Source organism: Salminus brasiliensis, chromosome 23, assembly GCF_030463535.1.
Source record: "Salminus brasiliensis chromosome 23, fSalBra1.hap2, whole genome shotgun sequence".
Taxonomy (NCBI): domain Eukaryota; kingdom Metazoa; phylum Chordata; class Actinopteri; order Characiformes; family Bryconidae; genus Salminus; species Salminus brasiliensis.
In genome coordinates this window covers 28,191,893-28,219,457 of record NC_132900.1, presented here as the reverse complement: position 1 = coordinate 28,219,457, position 27,565 = coordinate 28,191,893, and the positions used below count along the sequence as shown (strand labels likewise).

General features: G+C 42.0%; 2 protein-coding genes across 7 annotated transcripts; one reads left to right on the top strand and one right to left on the bottom strand.

Moving 5' to 3' along the window:
* The first annotated feature begins 786 nt into the window (after nucleotides 1-786).
* On the top strand, nucleotides 787-8,647 carry impa1 (inositol monophosphatase 1). Of its 5 annotated transcripts, none has more exons than XM_072668891.1 (9): nucleotides 787-842; nucleotides 3,887-3,979; nucleotides 4,447-4,580; nucleotides 4,710-4,814; nucleotides 4,926-4,971; nucleotides 5,181-5,289; nucleotides 5,874-5,982; nucleotides 7,100-7,251; nucleotides 8,249-8,647. In XM_072668891.1, the coding sequence occupies exons 2-9, from the start codon at nucleotides 3,917-3,919 to the stop codon at nucleotides 8,368-8,370; spliced, it is 840 nt and encodes a 279-aa protein (XP_072524992.1). In that variant the 5' UTR covers nucleotides 787-842; nucleotides 3,887-3,916; the 3' UTR covers nucleotides 8,371-8,647. The 5 variants fall into 5 exon arrangements, with proteins under 5 accessions (XP_072524992.1, XP_072524990.1, XP_072524991.1 ...); XM_072668889.1 differs by having other exon boundaries at nucleotides 788-838; XM_072668890.1 differs by having other exon boundaries at nucleotides 795-859.
* On the bottom strand, nucleotides 8,567-24,369 carry LOC140545864 (uncharacterized). Of its 2 annotated transcripts, none has more exons than XM_072668887.1 (21): nucleotides 24,197-24,369; nucleotides 20,928-21,018; nucleotides 20,704-20,769; nucleotides 20,451-20,617; nucleotides 20,194-20,360; nucleotides 19,312-19,400; nucleotides 19,021-19,167; nucleotides 17,626-17,730; nucleotides 17,171-17,416; nucleotides 16,640-16,731; nucleotides 16,368-16,556; nucleotides 15,844-16,026; nucleotides 15,596-15,694; nucleotides 14,372-14,461; nucleotides 13,967-14,081; nucleotides 13,584-13,702; nucleotides 12,301-12,414; nucleotides 12,147-12,213; nucleotides 11,828-11,921; nucleotides 10,625-10,793; nucleotides 8,567-10,001 (listed from the first exon to the last, which is right to left on the bottom strand). In XM_072668887.1, the coding sequence occupies exons 1-21, from the start codon at nucleotides 24,236-24,238 to the stop codon at nucleotides 9,819-9,821; spliced, it is 2,634 nt and encodes an 877-aa protein (XP_072524988.1). In that variant the 5' UTR covers nucleotides 24,239-24,369; the 3' UTR covers nucleotides 8,567-9,818. The 2 variants fall into 2 exon arrangements, with proteins under 2 accessions (XP_072524988.1, XP_072524989.1); XM_072668888.1 differs by having other exon boundaries at nucleotides 8,567-9,904.
* Nucleotides 24,370-27,565: the final 3,196 nt, after the last annotated feature.

Here is a 27,565-nt window from a genome sequence, read left to right as displayed (position 1 = left end):
CTTAAGCAGGCTGCGGTATTAACAGGCCCAACGTGTGCAGAGAAAACCATCCCCACCAGACTGACCCTACCATCCAGGCTACGTTTCTACACACTACACACCAGTGCTCAAGCACACACAGTGACCGTGAGCACACAGTGGGCAGCTGGGAGGGTGAAGGGCCTTGCTCAATCCCAATGAATCATTTACATTTACAGCATTAAGCTGACGCTCTTATCCAGAGACTTACAAGGTTACTCATATTATTACAGATGTGGGCCAACGTAATGTTAGGAGTATCATTCTTGCCCAAGGACTCTTATTGGTGTAGCGCAGCACAGTCACCCAGCCTGGGAATCGAACCCCAGTCTTCCACATGGTGTGGTAGCTCAGTGGCAGGTAGTGGTGTTATCTGTTGCGCCACACCAACCATCCCCAATCACACCAATCCCCAATCCCCAGCAACATCATACAGTGACCTTAAGGACAAAAAAGCTACATAAGAAAATTTACTGTACGGACCCTTTAGTACTGGTATTTGCAAGCTGAATCCTGTCATTGTTGGACAAACCTTCAAACCTTGTATCTCCAACTGTATTTAATTTTAATTACATTTTCAATGAATTCAATGCAAAAAGATTGTATTTCAGGTCATTTTGGAGCATTTCTGTTGGTCCATCTTGAAAATGTAATACACACTGAAGACTAACCGCCAGATCATAAAGCGATAGGCGACGATATGCACCTTGTCCACTAGGTGGCGACATGCGCTATTTGTGTGTTGCCGCTGGTTCCTGCACTGCGGAACAGAGTAAGAGCTTGCTAAGCTGGTTCTTCATGGTGAGGACGCTCCGGCTCGGTCAGTGAGTCTCGTTTCTGGGTTTGTGAATGAGATTCCTGCTGTTATAACAACTGTTTATTATGGCGTTATTCTTATACAGGCTGTGTTGTAAATGAGTGTACGCTACGCGGTGTCTACGCTGCCCGGCTGTTGGGTTATTAAGCGTCTGAGAAGCTAATTGTAGTCAGGAAGTGGAGTTTATGATGATCGCTATGGTATACGGATTGGCGTTATGCCACACGCCGGCCGGCGCTCATGCCCATCCACACGTTTTGGAAATTAGCAGCGTAAAGCGACACTGACGTGAACGCGGCGTTTGTATTGGTGAGGAGTAACGGCTCCATTAAACGTTACATCGGATTTCTTTCTTCAGCAGATTCTTCTGAAGAATCTTTCTTAAGCAGGTTCACTTCCAGGACAAGCAGCTACAAGTGATTTTACGCTGGAAGTGTTTGTCTGTTGATTAGACGGGCTGCCGCGACCTGAGCGAGAGCTAAGGGACCGTCTACAAAGTGCAGTACACGGTGAAGACGCAGGTGAGGCGAGAATTGAGCCTCATGGGTCACAGTAGTCCTTTTAGCACAGATGATAAGTTTTTATTATTATTATTTTTTTTGTTAACAAAAATACTTGACAATGACTACTCTTGGACTCCTAGACCACATAAGAATTATTGAAATAATTTCAATAACTTTAAAACAGTAAAACTTTTTGTTCTAAATCAATTGTACTTGATCGGATTCAACACACATGACCTACTGCACCTCTTCCATAGGTCACTTTAACCTGTTCTAGGGTGTGGTGGTGGATTACTGTAAATTCATATCAATATTAAACATAAATAGACAGACAGACCAACAAATATATGTATGTATGTGTGTGTGTGTGTGTGTGTGTATAAACTGTCCACCAATACAGGTGAGTTAGTAACACATAATCTGTAATATATATTATAATGTTATTACATATATATATATATATACACACACACACACACACACACACACACACACACACACATATATATATATATATATATATATATATATATATATATATATATATATATATATAGTGTGTGTGTGTGTAAGATTCAAGATTGAAAAGTTTGTCATATGCACAGCAAAGACAAGCAGTTACACAGTACAATGAAATTCTTACGATCAATATAAAAAGAGAGAAGCAGAATAAGAATAATTAATAAATATACACACTATATATATATATATATATATATATATATATATATATATATATAACACTAAGCGAAACGTAGAAACCACATGACTTTCAAATAATTCAATCTGTTGAGTCCAACTACTGTAATTAATGTTATGTATGTAATGTCACATTTTTGGGCACATTTTTAACCCTCTCTGCTCCCCTGGTGCCACAGCATTGGCTGCCCACTGCTCCGGACATGTTCACATGTCATTGTGTGTGTGTGTGTGTGTGTGTGTGTGTGTGTGTGTGTGTGTGTGTGTTTACTGCACGGATGGGTTAAAGGCAGAGGCCAAAATCTATCTGTGTCCAGCACTAATGGTGAATTTGGTTGTCTGGTCTGTTGGAGTATTTTTGTTGTTGTAGCAGAACAGTAATTATTAAAACCTGGCTGCTAAAAGGACGACTGTGGCTCTTAAGGCTCAATTTGTGTTTAATAAAGCGTGCACTGATTTTCCTCCCTGCTGATCATCTCCTGCATCTTTACTGTGTAGTGCATTTTGTAGACGCCCCTCAGCTCCTGCTGCAGCCCGTGGAAATCCAAACGCTCCGGTTTTCAGCAGACAAACACTTCCAGTGAAAAAAGGTCCTGCAGCTGCTTGTCCTGGATGCAAACAACGATCACTTGCAAATATGAACCCAGTGGAACATCTCCGTACCTCCAGCTTCTTCATTATGTGGCCAAAGGTTTGCAGACACATGCTGGTACAATGTTTCTTCCAAAATCCAAGGGGCTTGTTCTTCAATAACTCTTCTCTTCTGGGCTTTACGTAAGATTTTGGAACATTGCTGTGAGGATCTGACTGCATTCAACCAAAAAGAGAGCATCAGTGAGCTCAGGTACTGATGCTAGTCTGATTCACAGTCCAGTCACAGTTTATACCCCTAATGCCATCGTCTCTTTGTTGTTGCAGTGCTTTTTTAATGGAGGCTATATAAGCTGTGTGTGTGTGTGTGTGTGTGTGTGTGTGTGTGTGTGCGCGTGCGCATTAGAAGCCCTGTATGTGGAACTCCTAATAAGGAGTGTTCACAGCATTTTGGACATTTTAGATGTGCTCTGTCTTTTGGGATGAGCTGGGGAGTTTGGGGTGAGGTGGGGCGGAGTGGAGGCCTGAGGCCTGATCTCACTCTTGATCAGTGCTGTTGTCGCTGAATGCAATCAAATCCTCACAGCAATGCCTCACAATCTAGCAGAAAGCCTTCCCTGGACAGTAGAGACAGTTACTCCAGCAGAAGCCTGATTTCAGAAGAATCAGTCAATGAGCAGGTGTCCCAATACTTTGGTCCATATGGTGCATTTTGCAGATAATTGTTAGAGGATGACCAGCACTGGACAGAATCGGCTCCCACGTCTGTCCGCGTCGTGTGGGATAAAGCAGTGGCAGGCAGACAGACTCTCGATCTGATTTTCACATACAGATTAGACTTGACTCGGCTCACGTTACTGCTGCCAGCTCGGATTCAGGGCGAGCGGAGAGGCTTTTCTGTAATGGATGGGACAGATTTCTTCGAGCTGTGCCGTTTGCGCTCAGGGTTATGAGCTGCAGAGGGTCGCAAGCGGAGCGTGGAGGCCAGCAGTGTGTGGCTGACTGACTTCAGCCCATTAGGGACCCCAGAGACCGAGCAGGTGACGCACAGCGAAGTATGTTTAGGAAAATCACTTTATAAGGAATAACGGAGGGGAAAACTGCCTGGCCTTCAGGGCTGTTGATCTTTTGTGGTAATGGATTTATGAGCTTCTGCTGCTGATCAGCTGCGGCATGTTTGATGGCTGGCGCTGCTGGTAGGAGTGTTTGATTCACATTGCTGAGAAGCTTTAAGTCTAACTGCTGTGTTTTTTTACAGGTTTAAAAAGGGAAACTGCTTTGGGGCAAGATGCCTGATCTTTGGCAAGAGGTCATGGACCACGCTGTGACTGTGGCCCGGAAGGCGGGAGAGGTAGGGGTGTTTGTTTGTGTACAGTCTTTAAAGAAGAATAAAACATCATTTCCCTTTCACTAATAATCGGGTCGGACTGATTATCTGGTCACAATGGCAGCTGTCAAGGGGTGGGATCTACATGTCAGGCAGCAAGTGAACAGTCAGTTCTTGAAGAGGATGTTAATGTTGGTGTTAGAAGCTGAAAACTTTGACAAGAGCCATACGACTAATGGCTGGACGACTGACTGGGTCAGAAACATCAGGCAGGAATGCAGTGGTCAGTACCTGCCAAAAGGGCTTCAAGAAAGAACAACCGATGAACTGGTGAGAGGGTCTCGCGGGACCAAGGCTCATAGGGAGTGAATGCAGTTAATGCTGTGTTGTCTGGAGTCGCATGCTTCGACACAGCGACCTGCGCAATATTGGGCTTTAATGTTATGGTTGATCAGCACACTTGGCTCTTTCCTTCATTTTTATACACACAGATTGTCAGGGACGCTCTGCAGAATGACATGAAGATCATGTGCAAAAGCTCCTCGGTGGACCTGGTCACTAAAACTGACCAGAAAGTGGAGCAGCTGATCATTGCTTCTGTGAAGGAGAAGTTCCCGAATCATGGGTATCGTGACCGTCAGTCCCACTCTTACTCTGTACTGAAGCTTTCTGCTGTACTGTGTTTACTCAGACCTGGTTTTACTGTATTTAAATGGCATCTGGTATTTTAACTACTGTCTCCTGTCTGTTTTAGCTTTATTGGTGAGGAGTCAGTGGCTGCTGGGCAGCCTTGTGTTCTATCAGACAATCCAACCTGGATCGTTGACCCGGTGGACGGAACCACTAATTTTGTGCACGGGTGCTGCAATCATCCCAGTTCTACACCAACATGGCCTTAGAGGCCGTTACATGTGTTTTTACATGGACTGTCTTTACAGTGTGACGAGCTGACTGAGCTTTTCTGCTGCAGGTACCCTTTCGTTGCTGTTTGTATTGGCTTTGCTGTTGATAAAAAGGTAAGAGACTTTTTAATATGTCCACATTTATATTTATACACTGTAAAAAAACTGCCTGATTTGCATAATGTCAAAAAGCGAAAAATGCCAAAAAAAGAGATTCGAGGTTTTTGCATGACAGCGACGCTATATTAGGTATATTACGCATTGATTTTATATATGCTGTTATTCAGCTGGTCTAAAGTGCAGTGTTTGTGCTTGTCCTGCAGTTAGAGTTTGGTGTGGTGTACAGCTGTATGGAGGATAAGATGTACACGGCACGGCGGGGGAAGGGAGCATTCTGCAATGGAGAACCTCTCCAGGTGTCGGACCAGAAAGGTCAGTGCTTATTCCAAAATGTGCGGCGTACAGAAACACGTATACAGTCAGGTCAAGTAATTGGACAGAGACACAGTTTTTGTCATGTTGGCTCTGTTCTCTGAACGGGTGCAGAAAGATTTGGATTATGTTCGTAGTCTTTTTTGAGTTTTAAAGATTTAAAACCAGAATCTCTTGAGCTGGATTTACAGCATGGTCAGAGTCATAGTCTGTACTCTAAAGTGCTGACCTATCAGTTTTTCAGGGTTTTACTTTATCTGAGCATCAATAAACACAAGTGATCCAGTTCAATTGGTAGCCAAACATGTCCATGCTCGTGCCCCCAGTATGTTCTTCTCTTCCCATCATTCTGGTACAAATTAGTCCTGGTCATCTGTCCAAAGAACATGGGCCACACCTGGTCATGAAACTGCTGGTCATCAGTCAGTTTAGTCAATTTACTCAGTCCAATTACTTTTGATCTTGTGTAATGTAGGGGTTGTGTTAAAAAGGCTGTAATTCTTAGTGTACACTTGAATACAGTTATATGGTACCATTTAAAAGATGTAGAAGTTTGAACCTGAATGATCCTTATTTTGTTTCAGAGATCAATCAGTCAATCATTGCCACAGAGTTCGGCTCAAACAGAGATCCTGAAGTGGTGGACAAGATTTTCTCCAACATGAGGAAGATTCTGTGTTTGCCAGTGCACGGGTGTGTCACACATTCTGTCTCAAACTAACACACAGATACACACACACACACACAGTGCTTACATTAGCATTACAGTGCCTGGCCATTAACTCACACGGTTTGTCTGGATAGAAGTAGTTAGCAGCAGCTACGCAACAGTAGATCTATCTGCTGCTAAATTAAATGAGTCATTTGAGCCCAAACTCAAAGTCTTGCTTACAGGCTGATTAATTAAAGGGGATGTTTGAGAGAAGCTAACAAAACAAAACTGCAGTAATCCCACAAATGATTTTAGTGGAAATAATGGAGAGCAGTTTTCTCGAAATATAGAATCACAGATGCCTGTTTTATAAACTACAGGCCAGATTATTAAAACTTAGCAGTAGTAATGGTTCTATAGGATGCAAAATGTGTGGCAATCGGTGTGGTGCTGCCTGTTTAACGCTACCATATTTGAGATTATATATATATATATATATATATATATATATATATATATATATATATATATAACAGCTAATAAAAACAAATCATGTGAATGCATGACGCTTTTTAAAATCTTAGAAGCACAGGAACACAAGCTGAACATTAGGCCACTGATTCTTAATAAAAGAAAAAAAGGAAACAGAATTTATATTAAAAATAATAATCAGTATCATATTAAATGTAACAGTAACCTCCACATATTTTCACAATATTAACAAATTGCTGGAAAAAATACTCAGAAGCAGATTCATTGGCTTCATCTTTGGTCATGTACCGTCCGGTTCATCCACATGGATTTTTTGTGCATGACTGTGTGGTTTATTAATCTGTAGTGGTGAATGCAAACGAGAAGAGACGTAGTGGCAGAATTATGGAAGCGGTAAAAGCTCCTGTAAAATCCTCGTTTACATGTTACTATGACACCATTTCCTTTTAATGACACTGTAAATCTTCAGTACATGTAGGAATCTGGCCTGAATATGAATCTGTGTAATAGAATGTACTGTTAATGCTGAGCTTAAAGAAACTGTCTGGTTTTCCATATGCCAACAGTGCTACGTTTTATGGAACAGTGACTAAATATGACAGATATGGCTATTAAGACAGAATACATGCTCATCCTTCTCTCGCTTTCCTCTCTCGCTCTCTTAAGGTTGCGCGGTGCCGGTTCGGCTGCGATAAACATGTGTTTGGTTGCTGCTGGCTGTGTGGAGGCGTACTACGAGATCGGGATTCACTGCTGGGACGTCGCAGCTGCCGCGGTCATTGTGGAGGAGGCAGGAGGAGTCCTCATGGACTTGGAGGGTAAGAACAGGCTTCTAAGTGCAGCGTTTTAAAATCCAATTAAAAAAAGAACCAAACTGAATCCAGAATTAGTTCAGGCTAGAATATGCCAAGAGTAGCTCCCTCTCCCTTCTTATTTTATTTCAGTCATAATGTTCAGCGTGTGTTCCTTTGCTTTTCAGATTCTAACATTTAAAATGTTCCCGAGGTTCACATTAGAAATTAGATTATGTGTCCAAACTAATCACCAGTCCTCTCTAAATGACCACCATCCAACCTCTCTTTAGCCCTTAAGAATTAAACAGGCTGTACCTTTAGACTTGGAGCAGTGGCCTTTAACCCTGCTCCTGGAGAGTGACCTTCATGCAGATCTTCTTACAGATCCAACACTAATTGATCACACCTGATCTAACTAATTACTGCCTCCTGAAGTGCTTGATTGGCTGAATGGGATGAGCGGAAACCTACAGGAAGGTCCCTCTCCAGGGGAAATGGGTTGTTCTGATTGGATGTGCAGTCCGGACTGAAACACTCCTCCTAAGTTCAGTATAAATAGGTGGAGTTAAAATGCTGTAGACTGACCAGAGGGATAGTGAAGCCTTTGGCAGAATGGGCTGCTTAGTTTTCCCAGTCTAGTCTCCATTTATGGACCAGAGGGACTGGTGAGATCAAAAAGTCTGCAGTCAGGTTGTATCATCTGTCCATCCAGTCATCTGTTCCTTTGTACCCAAAATGTAATCAGTAAGAGACAAAGGTCTAGAAAATATACAAGCTTCAGGATGGTTCCTACTGCCACCCATTTTAGAGTGGGTCATAAAAACTCCTACAGAGCTTGTACTGAGTGCTAATTCGCTTCCATTATGTGTTTGATACCGTTTGTAGTTTGAGAAACTAACAGGTTTTGGCTGATTGACAACATTTAGGCTAAGGAGATTCAGCTAGGTAGCACTTCTAAAACTGACTGTCAGAATCAACCAGTATTGTTTTAAGGAAAGCTCTTAATGTGACCACGCTGCAGGAGGACCAATGGACCTGATGTCTAGGAGAATCATTGCAGCCAACAACAAGACAATCGCTGCAAGAATTGTCAAAGAGCTGGAGCCGTATCCTGCTGTCCGGGACGACGCGCCTCTCGACTAATCAGTGACTCTGTGATTAATTCACTGAATGCTGTCCTTGTTATTTTGCTCGTGAGGAACAATAACCAGGTGTTCAAGAATTTTATACAACACGGGGGTTGATTTGCATTTTGACAGGAAAGTCAGTGTTTAGAGGTTTTAAACATAGAAGAATCTATCTAGTCTGAATTTTTGGTATTTTGTAAGGTGAATCCAGTTATTTATCATTTTGGAAAGCTTATTTGGCACATTGTGAAAGACACATGGTAGAAAAAATAAACATTTTATTTTCACAGTTATTCACAAAGTTAAAGTTATATTAGTGTTGTTTTTAAATGGTTTTCACTGCAGCACTCAGCATCATTATTATTTTTATAACACCACATCAAAAAGTGCATTCCTGTGCTTATTAAAACTGCATTCATGCACATGACTTAACAAATAACTACTTACATTAAAACAGAGCACAGTTACTCTCTAAAATGATGAAATAAAAAAACAGCTTAATAGAAAACACCTGCAGATCTGGAAAATTAGGAGTTACTCTAACATAAGTGCTTCACTGTGGTTTTAAGTGCTAAAGCAGAGTAAGCGCACCTGTGTGAATCAATATGTCATGATTCAGATCAGCGTGCTTCACTGTGTCCTTAATATTAAACCACTTTAACACTTGTTAAAATGGTAAAAAGTGTAAGTATGAGGACAGTAAGTATTTTGTGGGTTTGGACCTGTACTCCACATTGGATTTAAAAAAAGGATCAGAGAATTGAATTCTAGTTCAAATCCTATAAAACTTATTGTAATTTTCTACTACATGTCCATGCACCAGGGTTATGGTAAAATGACATAAACCCATATTGTTCTACCTCCCACTTATCAGCAAGCTAAACGCTGAGCTTGCTTAGACATCCTACATATATGTAGTGCTGTAATTCAAACATAGTTCATCCAGAACCCTTCCTCAAAGTTGACCTTTTGCACATCTGGCTTCGAAGCCTGAGTGGTCCAGTTGATTAAGGCGCGGTCACTATGAGCCGAGGATTGCCAGTTCAAATCAGGCCAGCAAGCTAAAAGGCTGAGCTCTTCATACATGTAGGATGTCTTTCGAACATAGTTCATCCAGCACCCTTCCTTAAAGCTGATTTCAGGGCCCAGAGTGGGACGGCGGACTAAGGCGCTGTCACTACGATCAGAGGATCGCCAGTTTAAATCAGGCCGAGCTTGCTTTTACAGCACTACATACATATTTTTCCATATTGGGGGGAAAACTGGAGTACAAGAACAAAAACTGTCAAAGTGCAAATACTTACAGATTTCACTGTACATGTACACAAGAGAATGCAGCGATGGTTTCTGCTCTGCAACAAAAAGCTCCAACCTAGGCAGAATGTTGGTGAATAAGACACAGCTCTCCAGCACCTGGTCTGTGCTGACCACATACGCTGTGAGCATTTGGTTGAAGTGGTCTGCTCAGTCATTGAGTAGCAGCAGCAGCTGAGAGTCTTCGGGTATGGCTCGGCCTGGGTTCAGCACGGAGTACCAAGGAGCCCCAGCAGCTGGGGGGGTAGAGGGAGAGGGTGATGGGGTTGGAGGAACTGTAGGCTTTAGTCGTGGAGCAGTAACACGAGTCAAAGCAACCCTCTCGATCAGGATCTGAAGTGAGAGCATCACATTCATTTAAATGTAGCATCAGCAGTACATCAGTGTGAAGTGTTAACAGTCCAGTCTTTAATGTAAATGTAGTAATTATGGGGTTTCATTGCCAAGAAGCAGTATAGCAATATTCCAGGTCACTCACTTAGAAAATGGGTTGTGTACATGAGTAAGTTTTAGAAGCTCATTGTATTCTTTTGTTGACAAAGCCTTGGCTTTTCTCTGGTGTGTAACAGCTCTTTGTGCGTTTGTGTTGTTTAACCCTCTGGAGTCTACGAACAGGAGCGGATCATCAAATTTGATGTTTCTTTTAACATATTTGCAATTATAATACAGCACAGAAATACGGTTCAACTGTAAAGCATCTTTGCCAGATTGTGCGTAACTTACATCTGGAGATACAAGGCTATGACAACAGGTCAAGGTGCTCGTCTATAACACGAGTAAAGGTATGTTTTCACAAGAAACATGAACTCCAAACGATCAAAGAATCTCTGGCCTTAGACTTCCAAGGGTTACAGTGCATTAGTGGATTAAAAAAAGTTAAATAGAAATGCTGAATCCGTCCACAAATCAGTGTCACCCCACTGTCTCAGTTAACAGTAACTCAAAGCCCGTCTGACCTTTCGTAGGCGTTCGCTGTAGAGCCTGTCTGATTCGAGAGGCTGTTTTTCTGGGATGGGAACCTTCCAGCGGTCCAGTTCTGCCCGCAGTTCTGGCTCACTGAACAGCACCACTGGGTCTAATCCATTCTGTTTAATCAGCTCCACCAAACACTCCTTGTAATGCAGCCTTCAGCAAACAACCACAAAAACACGAGTCAGATTATTCATGCAATTCTGATACAGTGTTCTGTACAATGTTATGGCCATATATATATATATATATATATATATATATATATATATATATATATACATACACACACACACACACACACACGTATATAAACTCATCAATTTGCACCAAAAGGATATTAATCAGAGCCTCTAAACATTCTACCTTTAAAGACTGGTTTGTATGAGTTTATTACAGTATTACAGTATTCATATAATTATTCATATAATCATTTTGGAAAGTGCTCAAGCCACAGAAGACAAAAGCAGCAATGATGAACCGCTACTGCTTTTACTAAATACCTTCTAGAGTGAATTAAAGATTATTAAACACTAAATTTTCCCCACAATCCATTCCCTGTTTTTCAGGTTTTGAGCTTTTAATAGCGTTATCCCCCTTCCCATTGTTCTGAGTTGTTTCTGAGAGTTCTGCGTTTACAATATATGACATACATTGATCAGCCATAACATTGATACCATATATAATCCATAATATGGATTCCACAACACCTCGAAAGGTGTCCTGTGGTCTCTGGCTCCAAGATCATGTTGTTGTACTGTAAGTGGTGAGGTAGGGCCTTAAGTGCCCATGACCCTGTCGCCAGCTGGTTGTCCTTTCTTTGACCACTTTTGGTAGATACTGACTACTGCATATCAGAAAAAAACCCACAAGACCTGCCTGTTGTTTTGGAGATGTCTTCTAGCCATCACCGTTTGGATCACGTCAAAGTGTCTCAGATTCTTACGCTTAACTATTTTTCCTGCTTTTTACACCCATCACCTTCAAGAACTGACTGTTTACTTGTTGTCTAATATGCAGATCCCACCCCTTGACAGATTCCACTGTAGATGAAGATAATTAATGTTTTTTTTTTTACTTTACCAGTCAGTGGTACTAATGTTATGGATGATTGGTGTATATAAATGGATCATTTGCTGAAATCGATAATTAGGAGTGGCAGTGGTGTAGAACGTGAAAGTGTGACATACGTGCAGTAACTATTGTATTCTGGTAACGCCGGCCGCCCACAGGGTTCTTCTCTCATGCTCCCCATCTCTTTGTGCTCCAACACGGCACACACAACTGCAAGAGATGCAATCATGATTTACAGCATTTAATATAATTAATTATAAAATAATTAAAAATAATTATTTACAAATGAATTACACTATGCTTTAAATGTTGCAGATTTTAATACAGAGCAAACTGAGCAGCAAAGACATCAATCTTTACGAGATACAATCTCAGACTGCGGTTTTACACACAATGCCCTTTTTTTTTTTTTAAAGCTTCTAATCAATCAAATACCTCTCTGACCACCCTGAATAGATCCCTCCCTCTGTCTGTACATGAGCGGGTGCGCGACTCCATGGTGCTGGAAAAGCAAGTAGATGTAAGTCACAAAGCCAGTGAAACCAAAAGAGGGACTTCACCAACAGAGAGCCTCAGAGAAAGCACCCACCTGCAGCAGGCTGCGCAGTCTGGCCACATTCCAGTCTCTGAGGTGATACAGGCAGTCTCTAGGGTGGTGGGCGTGTAACCCTTTAGTGCCGCATTCAGCGGAGAAATCGCATGCCTGCACAGACAAACAATACAAATTCTATTTCCTCAGCTGAAGACAGTGAAAATATGACAAACGATGCACAAACAAGTCAGTATTATGCTGTAAGTTTTATCATTAACATATTATTAAGCTACAGGAGTGAGATTAAGTACACCTTTACTGCCACTTAACTCACCTATTGCAGTAAACACATACTAGTGACTTACACAGTGAGAACACACAACCGGAATGGTGGGCAGCCACCTCAGCACACAGTGAGTAATTTAGGGTTAGATACTTTAGAGGTTGGAGCATCTCAGCAATAAAGCCACTCATATATAATATAATAATATATAATTATATATAATAATATATAAGTACAGACCTGCAAGATCTCGAACCCTGCTAGCCTCAAATTAGAAATTAAATAAAATTAGATCTTCGTTTTCACTGTTTGTGCTGGCACCATTTTTGAGAAATGAAATTTTATTGCCTGTTTTGCAGCTCAGCCCCACATCAGAGGCCAAATCACACCAAAATAGTCTTGCTTGTTTGTGGCACAAATGCTTGAAGGAATAAGATTATTTTTGTATTTAATAGGGGTTGTGTGACATCTCTTTTCAAATACAAAATCTTACTAACTCAATAACTACATTACTAAAATAGCATGAATGCTGGTGATGTCATGATTCTTATGGGACAAACCTGAACGAACCCACACAAGTGCACACAAGATTTCTTCTGGAATCAAATGTATTAAAAGAGTGCTTTTCCTGCTTTTGCTGGAGTAACTGTCTCTACTGTCCAGGGAATAAAGCTTTCTACTAGATTTTGGAGGAGCACTGCTGTGAGGATTAGATTTGTTTCAGTGATAGTTTCAGGATGTCCTCAACCACACCCAAAAGGATTGGATGGAGCACCATCATCATTCCAGCTCAATTCCAGGGGAGGCTTTATATCCCTCTAGCCCAAACCTGGAATTTATTAGACATGGCAAAGCTTCTCTACGGGGCCTACACAAGCTGTGTGCGAGTGTGCGTTTGCACAACTGTGTCAGAAACAGGGACGACTTAAAGTAGCTGACTGTATATTTTAGAAGAAGTGTCCACAAACATTTGGACACAGTATACCTGCAGGTGTTCTATGAATGCCCAATAAAAGGACAGCTTGGTGAGACAGCTGAGAGAGAGGGAAATACTCACAGAGCCGTTTCTGAATGGACGACTGCAGCCTCCACAAAACTCGTGCTGGCACTGAGTGCACTTAAAATGTAAACAGCCACCTTTAGATAGAAAGAAGCGGAACTTGCATTTTGGACAATCTGTGAAAAAAAAACAAGGCAGTATATTTACAGAGAGCTTTGTCTGTGGGAAGGACACCATAACCCAGGACAAAAGAATTATTACAGATGCAGGTATGAGAGAACAGTGGGCTGGACTATATGTATTATTGGTGGGCAATATGGAAATACACTTAGAAATACTCGACTGCCCATCCTTAACCTAAATCTAAATAACCTGGGATATTACCATAGCTTATTTAGGTATTTACACATTATATGTATTTATAGTACTTAGCATCAGACCTATTTTGTTCCTGCTGAGAAGAAGTTCCAGACGTGAGTTTTGATATTCTGGGCTATTCAGCTGCTGCCACTCCTTGAACTTCTCACAGGATAGTCCCTCATGTTGGGAAGCCCACTGCAACAGACATGCAGTAATGAATAGAGATGTCCAAATTAAAAGCATAACTGAATAAGAAGAACCTTTAACGATCAGCTTGCAACCCCCCCCCCCCTCAAAAATGCTAACAATATCAGAAAAATAGACATTCTTAAACGCATGATAGTAATCAGTGACTCATGTTCATTCATCATTAACAAAGTAATTCAGTTTCGGTGGAAGTAGTCCTTACATTATGTAATTGCAAATTAGCACTGTGAGCATGGTGACATAGAGCTGTAATGGCCTCTTGTAGAAGCTTTACTTACAGGGCTCTTGCAATTAAAGCATGTGCTCTTTCCACAGTTGGGGCAATCCATCCTCAGTCTGTCAGCCTCGTGGAGAAGCCCAAAAGAACACTGCCAAAAGAGAGAGCAAAAAAGAGAGAGAAAGAGAGAGATTTACACAAACAAACACACAAATGTGAATATAAGGGATGTCCAGATACAGTCCAGTGACTCAGGATCAGTGGCTGATCCAGGCGTTTTTAATGGACTGGGTATCAGGTTTTAAGGTTTGTTGTCGTCTAGGCCCAATTAACAGGCGTGATCCTCAGCTGCTGCAGACAAACTTCTTATTTTTTCAAAAACTATCCTGGAATATTCTGTGACTTTATTTCGGTGAGCAAAACAAAACAGAGCTTTATTTGAACTGATAAGTGTGGTGCTGTTACCAGTTAGTAGCCAACACAAAAGCTAAAGTTGGTCTCTAATACTAACTCTTTATTCCACCTTATATAGTGCTGCAGTTACAGAGTGTACATTTCAACAGCAGAACCACGACCGCTGCATTAATTAATTATGGTGTTACGGAGAGTTTGGGGAAGAGAAAAACTTGTTGTAAATGTGACACAGCAACAGCAGACTGCTCCCAGAGCAGCAGGTAAAGAGTGTGTTATTATCTGGAAGAGTGGAGAGTTTAGATATTCTTCTGACAGATTAACTGTCGTATTTTCTGCCGTTCCTCTCCACGCTGCCGAAATAACACCCAGTTTGGCTGTAGTAGTGCAGCAACAAAGATATTTTAGTCCATTACATACATTTGGGAAGATCTAACGTTCCTCCCATCCAGTCTTTACTCCTGAATTACGCCTGGTTAAAACCCAAAGTATGGTGGAAGCGCTCTGTTCTACCAGCGAGAGAACCACGCTCCTTTCTTTGGTTCTAAACCAGCTCTGAACAGCACATTCAGAACCGATGAGGAGGTTCTTCAGACACCAGAGTTTAAAACAGTCGTTGCTGTATTATTTATAGAAATACAAAGATCAGTAACGATCGATAGTCAGAATTAAGAGATTCGAATCAGATAGGGGGTAAAAAAATATATATATATTGATCTGGAAATCTCTAGGGAATATTGCTAGTAGTGAGGTATAACCACTGGTTGTTAATTTACATAAAAGCAAATGTACACATGCCGTCTCGTCTTCACTAAAACATTAGCATTGCTGAAACTGTAGGTGTGCTGAAGGACTGAGACAGAGAACTGCTTACATGAGCACACCAGCGGAAGTTCGGCATCTCTTGCAAAGCCTGGTCCCTCAGTTTCCTCTGAAACAGCTCGTGGGTCTGTGGGTCCAGATAATGCCTGATCTGTGTGCAGCAGATAGCAGATAGGAGCAGAAAAGACAGCTATAGAATAAAAACATTCTAAATCAGGTCTCATTCACCTGTTCAGACACATAAAAAAAAAACGACAATGCATCAAATGAAACATGTTAAACCCTGTCTCGCTTGCAGACCTGCGTGTCCAGAAGACTGAAGTACTCCATGGACTCCTCCCTGCGTCCTGCTCCACGTACATCGGGCTGGTTACACAGTGGGCAAACCGCATGGACGATGCTCTTCTCTTTAATAACAGACGAAAAGTAGGCCTTGAAGCAGCTTTCGCAGAACGTACAAGAGCAGTGAGTCATGGTGATCATCTGAGGACAGAAAAAGTAGCAAGAGTTTACATTTAGTGTTTAGAGTAGATTCACTTATGTGGTTTCTGTTCATGTTTATAGATGACAGTGTGAATACAGTGTCAGTAATACAGTGCTCTAAATAGACTTGCCTCTGTGGTTTCTATTTCTCCAAAGCAGCAGACTAGCACTTTGAATAGCATTTTGGTTAAGCAAAGCACTTCTTTAACACTAAACAAACCTGTATAGACAGTTGAATTAAATCAGGTGTGCTAAAGCAGGAGAAACACAAAACTCCCCCAGGACTCGGACTGAGAACAGCTCTGCTAACCTTGAGAAGAAAGGGCCTAGTGTTATCTCACCTTGCTGAAGGACATCTGCTCCTGGCAGATGGGGCAGTCATGAGAGAGGTACTTGAGTGCGGACGGGAGGTCTCGGCACGCCTGCACAGCTTCTAGCACATCTGCAGAGCTGAAACTGCAGCCCTCCAGACTCAGGATGGTCCTGAACATCTCTGCTTTCTCGCCCCCAACGCCCTCCGGGATGAGCACCTGGCGGTGAAGGGTTCAGAGTTAGAGGAGAAATGTGGAAGAAGGCGTTTGACTCCGTGAGCTCTGACTTACAGTCCACTTACCCGAGAGCCCTCAAACTTTTTCACCTGGATGAGAACTTGCTGGTCGTCCACCGTAATGACCCGGTTTGGCTCTCTTAGAACATGCTCTGCATCTGCATGAAATGTTTACACAAATTAGGTTGGCATGGCACAGCGTACTCCAAAAAAACCCAGACTTTTGAAAGAATCTTAATTTATTAATGAAGACTTGGGCATAAAACCAAGTTTATGATTTGATAGTCTGCATAAGATGGGTTTATTTTTTTTACAGTGTTCCACTTCCATGTCAATAATTCAGACATATGTTGTAAACCCTATTCAGATGGGATTAAATTTACATGGGTTCCGCTGGTAATTCCCAGCCGTCTTCTGAGAAAATTACAGCTTGAATTACTGTTTTTCACTAAGCTCAGTGCTTAATCATTTTAGACCTGTCCTGATTTAAACCTCTGCATTGAGTTTCAGCATCAGCATTTATGACCTATGTACCCAAACTAATCATGAGGTCAAAGATCAACACCCCTAGTTTTAAGATCACTTCATTCCAGGTACCTTTGTAGTGTCTGAAGGTGACCACAGCCTGATCTGGTTGGGCAGAAGGGTACAACACTGCCACCACCTCCCCTCCGTCGTTCTGTTTCCTTTGGAAGTAAATAGTGAGCTTGTTTTTCATTTTGTTTGGAGAGACCCCTACGGGGAGATGGCTGACCAACACCCTGTGCCGATTATCCAGTAAGCCTGGCTGTGCAAAGCGACCGTCTTCATGCCCCTGACTCTGCCTCCAAGCATGGGGAATATCTATAAAAGAAGAATACAAAAGAGCTCATATTAATTAATTAATATTTATTTAAGGAATTCATAAAAGACAATCTGTGGATTTTGTGTCATTTTATCCTCTGTAGGAGCATTTATATATGCAAATAACTGCTTATAAACATTTCAGAGGAAATATTTGTTTAATTAGTTTAAATTAGGTGATTTGGCATTCTTCACTTTCAGCTTCTTACCTCTGTCTCTGTGGTCAAGCTGGTACATATTGACAACTCTCTCCAGCTGAAGGCTTTTAAACAGGTGATCAAGGTCATCTGGATTAGGGACATTTGTGTTTGGCGCTAGAAAAGACAAAATCTTTTATTTAAATAAAACAAAAATAACGTTTGCTGCTGGAAATCTGAACTGTAACAAACAACTGACACAACAATATGTTATACATACATGTTATATATACTGTACATACACACACACACATATATATATATATAAAATCACAGCGTCAAAAAGTCAATTTTACCCTGCACTGCTGAGCAGAACTAAAGTTCACGTCACACAAATTCACCACCACCAGGCACTACATTTCCCATAATGCCACAGCATCTCATATATATATATATATATATATATATATATATATATATATATATATATATATATTGCACAGAGTGGGTACCACTGTAAACAATGTGCAATACTCTAACTATGTGCAATATATTTTTCTACACATGCTTTGTATGCCATATATTGTGTATAGAATGGTTGGTGTGGTGCAACAGATAACACCACTGCCTGCCACTGGGTTACCACACCCTGTGGGAGACTGGGGTTCGATTCCTGGTCTGGGTGACTATGCTGCGCTACACCAATAATCTTTGAGTCTTTGGACAAGATTCCCAACACTACATTGGCCCACCTCTTGTAATACAAGTAACCTTGTAAGCCGCTCTGGATAAGCGTCAGGTAAATGCCGTAAATCTAAATGTAATGTAAATGTATATTTTTATGTCTGTTGCTGCTGTCTGATCTGTCTACTTGTCTAGCGTAATTATTTTGTGTTATACTTGCACACTGGAGTCTGTAGAAACGCAATCCCGTTTAGCTGTGCGCTCCTGCTGTATAGTCTACATGACAATAAAGTTCATAAGTCAAAGTCCCTGACATTTGGCAGGCAACAGACAACGTAATAATAGCTCATTGATATATGTTTCGGGTTAGGCCACTTTTAACTGTATAACCTACCAAAAATAGCTACATATTAGACCCCTGAAGCAAAGGCAGATGATGCAAAGAGGGAATAACAATTGTACATGTATATTTATTTAGTGCATGTATCACAGTAATAGTTCTAATATAATAACTATAATAATAACCAGAATGTTATTTCTAACTAGTTGTTGCCATATTATTAAAATGACTATTATTACTAAATAATATTATTAGACAAGCAGAGAGTACAGCTGTGCCCCTCTAAATCCTCTGTGTGACCCAGTCCAACAAGTAGAGTCTAGAAACACCCCTGATGAATACCTTACCATGTCTAGCATGTCTCTAAATGGAAATTGGGTCTGTCTGTTCCTTGCCATGATACAAAACATACAAAAAATAAACAAACAAACACAAGGTTTTACCAGTGCCGCTGCTGATGAATGGGTTTGTGGCACGGTTGCTTTGGACGTCTGGTGCTCCAAATGTTATTCCAAAGTCTAACAGCTCCTGTGTGTAGGATCTCTTCACACTGCTCCCTTCATCTGCACCCTTGGCACTCTTGGGTAGGGCTGAGCAGAGACAGAAGCAAGAAAACTAAAACGAAAGTTTGCAGTGTCGCAATAGTTTATGATTTTATGATTAAACAGAACTCATTCTCATTCAGGAAATCATTCTGTGCAAAACAGGCGCTAGGAAGGGAGGGGAGAGCTTACTGTTGCTGGCAGAATGGCTCATAGAGGACGGGAACATCTCAGGGTGAGAGGATTTCCTCTGCACAGAGTTACTGCCAGCGTGAGGCCAACTGCAAAAACACAAAACAAACAAAAGCTGTTACAAGATTTGGCATTTTATTATATGTCTTTATCCTGCTTATTTTTATATATGTTTATATATTTATATAAAATATATAGATTTTTTTACTTAATTTTGAGCCTATATATTTTTCCCCCAATACTTTTCAAATTACCCAATTAAACAACCTACTCTCCCCATCACATGTAATGCTCTTTTCGTACTGCAGCCGATACAACACCACTGGGCAACCAACACGCTCAGAGATGAGCACTGGGTACCAGCTCTGATGATCACACTGCATCACACTGAAGTGATATGGGGAGAGAGAGAGCGACATCTACCTACACGGAGAGAGCAAGGCCCCTTGTGCTCTTTCGGGCTCCGGCTGCTGATATTAGGCAGGACGCATGACCCAAAATATTAATATCCTCGATATGCTTGTAAAGCATATTGTGTATCACAATAACATCATTTATCACCATAAAATATTGTCATATTGCCCAGCTCTACTGTAAATCATCTTGGTCAACAATAATGCAGGCAAATCCTTCAAATTACACCAAGGGTTGACATGCTGATATATAGTAATTTACACTGTAATTGCAATATGAACCAATAAATTCACTTCAATATATTAAATGTATAATATCAGGTCTATTCAGATCATTTCATGTATACTGTTTTAGTACTGTATTTATACTTATATTTATCAAAATGTTTTTTTTTCCAGTGTTTAAAGACTGGGGTGGGTACTCCTCTAAAATTCCAGTCCCATTAGTGTTTCAGCTTGTGCTACTGACCTGCCATGAGTCGAAGCAGGTCTGGGATGATCGTGCCATTCTGCAGGTGAATGTTTTGTGCCAGGAGGTAGTTTGTCAGCTTGTACTGGACGAGTGGCAAAAAGGGGTGTTTCCCGTTGAAATGCAGCAACCATCTCCTCCAGGACAATGGACAGGTTGGACCAGCCCTGTCAAGTAAATAATAAGAAGCTGCAAAATCCCGCACTGGAAATGGTATCGGAGTCTGTCATATGGATAGGTGTGAATGCTTGACTCACAGTTTTCCAGTTGCTGAGACAATGAAGACGCACATGGCCTCGGGCGTCCACACTGCTGCTCCTGCTGTTAATCACCATGGAAGGAGCAGGGCAGACGTAGCACCGTGGCGGGTTTTGTGGGTGGGTCTCGTGAATCCAGATACACACTGGGATGTTGTATTTGTTACCTTGTGAAACACACATTTCCTGAGCTATGCATGTGATGGTGGGGAAGAATTTCTTTTTTTTTTTTTTTTGTGGAATTTGTTATTACCTTCATAAAGAATGGGGACGGTGCCACGCAAGTTAACCAGCTTCTTCCTGTCGTTGTTCGGATAATCTGCAGAGGCAAAAAGACACCATTTACGGTCGAAAGTTTGCTTGCACAACAAACTCAACAGACTGCAAAACACAACAGGAAGCAGCATGGGCGATACGGCATATTGAAGTGAGTAACAGCAGGTCAGCAGGTCTTCTTGTAATAAAAACTAAACTTACAGTAATACTCCTCATGCAGTTGCAGATCAGGAAAAGCAGCTGTGACTTCCCTGACATCAGCCAGAACGTCAGCCGGGAAGACATAGTTACACTGTAAAAGACAATAATAAACATAATAAACACACTTGAAGTGAAAGCAAGCAAGTAAACTAACCCACAAAGTAAACGGCACTTACACACAGTATCAGTCTCTGCAATAGAAAACAGTGATACCATGAAGCTTACTGACACCCTACACTTAGTTTTAGTACATTTTTGTTTGCATACTTTGTTTAAATAACCAGTAAAAGCCAGTCATAAATAGCTATTACCATTATGACCATTAAACAGACATTTAATGGAAATTTTACATCAGCACTTTGTTTCCATGTGGTGTTTTTTTTTTTTGGTTCTGAACCCAAAAGTTGAGTTTTAGCAGCTTGTGCACCTGAATGTGAAATGGCTGAATAAGCACTTTTCTGTTTCTTAACAGGCAATTTTGTCACTGCTCTGAAATGTGAATTTAAACACCAATTACAAATCAGTTATAATCTGGTTAAGCTCGACCTGCTTCCCTAGCTTCACGTGTTTCTGCATTGTGGCAATTTTTTGGGTTTCACAGCTCTGAAACGTTTTAAACCTGCAGTTACTCAACCAGTAAACGCTGTTCTTTCAAGCTTATTAAATATGATTTGGGATCAGATATAAAAAAGTGCAGTCTATTCAGTATTTAAGCCAGAGTTGGTGTCGGTACTGGTACTCGGTATCACCAGATACTTGAAAATCTGATCTTGGTGCATTCTTGAATAAAACCATGCTGATCGGCTTTTAATGCTTACTCAAAAACAACAAAAATGCAGCCTGAAGTAAATAACCTCAGATACAATCTGCCCTGATGTAATATACCATACAAGGCAATGATGTACACAATTTAATACATGCTTTAAGCTCTGAGATCACACAACACACACTGCAGCATGGCTTTAAATGACACTGGTGTGAATGCTGAAGACTAGGAAAATGCCTTGACACAGAACGCGAACCCACCACTACACCTACCTTATTAAACTACTTCACTGCCATCTAACATATCTTCAGAAATCAACTGACCCCCCCCCCCCACCCTACCTGTGCAGCCTTTACTCCACTAGATGTTTGAGGATTTGACTGCACTCAGCCCCAAAAACGTCAGTGAGGTCAGCTGCTGATGTTAGAGGATTGCTTCTGCTACTGCTTCTTCCAGCTCATCCCAAAGGTACTGGATGGATGGCGCTCCATCACTCCAGAGATCGCAGCTCCAACAACCAGGGCTTTGTACCCCTCTAGATGATGCTGGTATTGGACATGGGCAACTTTATTGGCAGCGCATTTCTATGGAGCTCACAGCTACAAGCTGTTTGTGTGAATGAAGGCCTGCGTCTGCAGACGGACGTAAAGTAGAGAGATTCCCTGATGACAAGGGATGTCTGGATACTTCAGGATGTCTCCTGGGCAATGCTTTCTTCACAAAGCCCTGCTATGAACCTCAGCTTTCTACAAACTAGTCACACAAGCAGAACCAGAAGTGCACTGGATGTCCAAAAGTTTGCGGACATTTCTAATGTATGCATTCAGCTACTTTAAGTTGCACCCATTGCTGACATAGATGTGCAAATGTACACACACACACACACACACACACAGCCTGTCTAGAAGTAGAGGCGTACTGCCAATAGAATAGAATGGGACTCTCCGGAGCAGATAAGCATGAACCTATTGGCACCATGCTGCCTAATGCCAGACGTGGGCTAGAGGCAGAGCTGGGCAATATGACTGGGCATATTTTATCGATCGTGATCACAGTATGCTTTTCTAAGCATATGGAGGAGACTGTTAGTGCTTAATAAACATGGATGAGCTGCAGGTTTCGTTACTAACAGTGTAATTAGACTGGTTTAAAATCTCTGTATTTAGTACGGGAGAGGATCTGAATAGTCGTTTATAAAAATCTGTCACTACTGATGTATTTGATCGGTGATTACATGTACTGTGATAAATATTGTGTAGTCTATAAATAGTATTTTTACCATATCGCCCCACCCCTAGCTAGAGGGGTATAAAGCAACCCCCCTCCCCCCCTCCCCTCTCCAGTATCCAGCTGTGGAGCAGTGGAGGAACTGTGCTCTCTGGATGGTGATGGATGGTGGGGATGTGATGGGGAGCTGGGGATGAGTTGGGGAGCTGGGGATGAGATGGGGAGCTGGGGATGAGTTGGGGAGCTGGGGATGAGATGGGGAGCTGGGGATGAGATGGGGAGCTGGGGATGAGTTGGGGAGCTGGGGATGAGATGGGGAGCTGGGGATGAGTTGGGGAGCTGGGGATGAGATGGGGAGCTGGGGATGAGATGGGGAGCTGGGGATGAGTTGGGGAGCTGGGGATGAGTTGGGGAGATGGGGATGAGTTGGGGAGCTGGGGATGAGATGGGGAGCTGGGGATGAGATGGGGAGCTGGGGATGAGTTGGGGAGCTGGGGATGAGATGGGGAGCTGGGGATGAGATGGGGAGCTGGGGATGAGATGGGGAGCTGGGGATGAGATGGGGAGCTGGGGATGAGATGGGGAGCTGGGGATGAGATGAGATGAGGTGGTGATCATGATCACCCAACAACCTGACCTCACAATCTAGTTAACGCTCCTGTCGCTGATTACCCTGGATTATGGACGACAGCTAACTACAATCAATGAGCAGGTGTCCCAATACTTTTGTCCATGTAGTGCATCACCTGTAGAGTTGTCTTTTAAGCTATTTTAACGTGCAGAAGTGTCAGGAAAGAGTGCAGCTGGACCCCTTCAGCAGCTTCTCCTCTGGCAGGCTGCTGATAAATAAGGACACCCTCATTTACTCGGTCCTGGGACCTTAGGCTATGGATATTAGGCTAGCTATATATTAGGATATTAGGCTCTGTTAGGGAAAGTCCGACGTCCCAAACGGACTAAATGGACCGAAAGGAGACGTCGCCAGCGTTCATGTGCTGTGGCGGCTAGTTAGGCTATTAGTATTCCGGTCAGACTCAGCTCAGCAGCACAGGCGCCCGCTCGCTCGCTCGCTACCCTTCGAAACGCGCAATTATTTAGCTAGCTACCAACAGTGCCAGCCAAACCCACTGCCTGCCTGATTACTTAGCTACTGTTTGCTCCATTTTGGAGCTTTTAAGCTCAGGCACGACAACCTTCTGCAGCAAAATAGCCGGGTTAGCCGCGCAGCTAGCTGTTAGCTATTAGCTAGGCTAGCTCAACGCCAGGCGAAACGTACCTCCGCTAATGTTTTATACTCCAAATCAGGAGCGAGCGACATAACAGTGGCCGGATTTGCCCCCGAACCCGTCCAGAAAGTCCGACTGCAGTGTGTTAGTGTGCTGTCCGCCGTCAGGTGCAGCCGGGGAGTAGTTTCATGTCCACAAGTTCTCTCATAGCTCAAAGTTTACACGCCAGGCAGCGAGTTTTGCTTTTCTTTCGAGCCGCTGGCGTCAGCGGCTGCAGTACGGGCAGCGCTGATCTACACGGCATGCACGCGGCTAATGCGGTACTGCTTCAGGCGGACGGATGGTATAAGGGTCGGCGAAACTGCACGGTTGCCAGAGAAACTGGGGCGAGTCCCAATCTGCGCACTTGAGCTAGTACACACTTGTGGTGTAGATGTTATTGGGCACTTATGAAGTGAACTATTGAGGTGTGTGAGATTTAGCTACCAATATGCAGTAAGACAACACACACTAAGGACTGGGCTACGTCTCCCTCATTTCTGACACATACTGGAAATATCCCAGTAAAGCCTTATAACCTTAACTTATAACAAGGCTTATTACACACTAAGGCGTATTACTCAGTAATTACAGGGAGTTGTGTTCAAAATTTCGGCCCACCGGCGGGCCCTAGGCCTTTTAAGGGGTAAAGGGAAACTAAACAAGCACCAGGAGCTGGAATTGTGAAGAAAAAGTTAATATATATATATATATATATATATATATATATATATATATATATATATATATATATATATATATATATATATATATTTATATTTCCATTGGAATGTTCACCAGAAAATCCATAAATATGTCATGATGCTAATAATGCAGTGTATCCCAGATAAACCTATATAAAATAACTAATTATAGGCAGCTATAAAATGATGATGCAACTTTTCCTTTTGCATCAAGCAGCAAAAAATCTATTATTGGGTTAAATTTGCATTGTGTGACATTGTAGATCCTGTGAGCTGACTGTTGCGCATTGTGATGGCGACGCTGAATGAGTGGTGCGATATATTGAGTGTGGTCTCCTTGAATGGGACACTTTCTTTCATTTGAATATTTAGAAATATTAAGAAATATTGAAATATTTATTAATACATTAATTGATTGATTGTTTGATTGATTGACTTTAACTTAAAAAAAAAAATAAAGCACCAAACTACAGGAACCTACTGTCCCCCCAACCTGCACTACTGTACAATGACACCAGGGGGTAGTACAGTTCTAAAATTAACGCTCTACATAGTTCTGAACTAGTGCTGAGGTCAAGGCAACAGAAGCTGTGAATTTTTTGTGAATTTTTAACAAACACATTCTTAAAAGATTGTCTCTTGATGGGAGGTGATTACGAGGGGCGAGGGCCTCGTGTGTCTGACACATTTCTGAGCATTTACGCTTTTCTTTTGAGTAACGGGATTCAGGGACAACCGGCCAACCTGAACCAAAGAAAAGCCGCTAACAGGCCAGTGTCCTTGTGGGAAGACAAAGCTAACATTATTTTGCTGAGAGCACACGTGCCCCGAGTTTAACATTTTGGAAATCCAGATAAAAAAAGGAAGAGTGTTATGGAACAGACTCTGACATTCGATGAGATTCTAAGCACATCTGCTCCTCTTTAGGTGCTATTAGAGGCGAAGGGAATCGGCATTAATGGAGAAAATGGGAGTCTAAACTGAATCCCTCAGTGGTGTGTGTGGTGGCATGTCCCTCTCTTAGTGCTGATGAGTGTAAGAGTGAGCTATAGCATGGTAGGTCAGTCTAAAGGGGCAGGGGTGGGCACAGTTTGCTGATACCCCTGCTCTAACGCGCCTACTAAACCTGGCAATTAACAGGCGAGCAGAAGTGATGATGGATGTTTGCCGCTTTTGCATACGCTGTTCAAATGTAATTGGGTGTTTCTTGATCTATGGTGCGCTCACATGCTCAGCTTGACACAGGAAACTGGCTAAAACAGGCCTTTCGCAATGACTGACATAAGCCTGCATAGACGTTTAGAAAAAGGCTTATTCCAATAATAATATGCAGGCACAGCGTATTTAATGACACCAGAATTGACCAATATGGCCGAATATGAAAAGATAAGATAAGATAAGAGAATCCTTTATTAGCGCACCGTATCAGAAATGACCAATGTGGCTGAACATGGCACCAAAAGCTGATTTGAACAGGCCTTAATAGATACCTGTCGGGTCTATGGGGTGTGTTTCAGATGCTAGGAAAGGCCACTTTTGTAATGGCACGGCTATCTGATGTAGTTTAGTAATATTAAGGGTTTTTGCTAGTTTGTATGCAAACAAATTATATATTTATTAATTTATTAATGCGAATGTATTTAGGCCTGTATTTAAGCAAATGTATGAACCTGATAGCGCTATACAGATGAGGTCAGCCTGCATAGACGTTTAGAAAAAGGCTTATTCCAATAATAATATGCAGGCACAGCATATGTAATGACACCAGAATTGACCAATATGGCCGAATATGATAAGATAAGATAAGAGAATCCTTTATTAGCGCACCGTATCAGAAATGACCAATGTGGCTGAATATGGCACCAAACGCTGATTTGAACAGGCCTCAATAGATACCTGTCGGGTCTATGAGGTGTGTTTCAGATGCTAGGAAAGGCCACTGTTGTAATGGTACGGATATCTGATGTAGTTTAGTAATATTAAGGGTTTTTGCTAGTTTGTATGCAAACAAATTATATATTTATTAATTTATTAATGCAAATGTATTTAGGCCTGTATTTAAGCCAGTGTATGAACCTTATAGCGCTATACAGATGAGGTCAAGCTGATTGGCCCTGTCCTGGCCCTTTTATTCAGCGTTGGCACACTGTTAGCGGTTGTGATCAATAAACGAACGCTGGAATCTGCTGCAGTTTCCATGACATGGTAAAAGGCCACAGGACATGCTGTACACAGCTCCAGCTTCATGGCCTGTGTTCGTCTGACTAACAAAAGAGCTCTGCGGGTGAAACAGAGGAGCGAACACTGGTGGGAGAAGATAATGATAGGTCATTTCGCTGACAGTGAAATTACAGTGCTAACTATCCTCTAGATGTGGTTTCATATGTGGCTGACCACACCTTCATTACGTTATTGCTTCAGCCATGCGTTTTTCAAATGCCAGTATTGCGTCCATATCGTTCGGCCTGTTCAGAGCCAATTGGACCACAATCTGTCTCTAATGCGTCTTGGTGCAGCGAGGCCCAGGGCTGTGCGACGTGCTGAGTAATTTGAAAAGAAGGCTTCTCAAGGCACTGAGGCTGGCAAACATCGGCCTTCAGCCTCTATAATTGGTGAGGCATTTGCGGGCTTAAATGGTTTGGCTGGAATACGCAGCTGCCACTTGCTAAAGGTGCT

Coding starts and splice junctions, on each gene's coding strand:
- impa1 (XM_072668891.1), top strand. CDS start 3,917: ATGCCTGATCTTTGGCAAGAGGTCATGGACCACGCTGTGACTGTGGCC. Junction 3,980..4,446: donor TGGCCCGGAAGGCGGGAGAG/GTAGGGGTGTTT, acceptor TTATACACACAG/ATTGTCAGGGACGCTCTGCA. Junction 4,815..4,925: donor ACCACTAATTTTGTGCACGG/GTGCTGCAATCA, acceptor TTTCTGCTGCAG/GTACCCTTTCGTTGCTGTTT.
- LOC140545864 (XM_072668887.1), bottom strand. CDS start 24,238: ATGTCGCTCGCTCCTGATTTGGAGTATAAAACATTAGCGGAG. Junction 14,462..15,595: donor ACTTCCGCTGGTGTGCTCAT/GTAAGCAGTTCT, acceptor CTCTTTTGGCAG/TGTTCTTTTGGGCTTCTCCA. Junction 10,794..11,827: donor GAATACAATAGTTACTGCAC/GTATGTCACACT, acceptor TGTTTGCTGAAG/GCTGCATTACAAGGAGTGTT.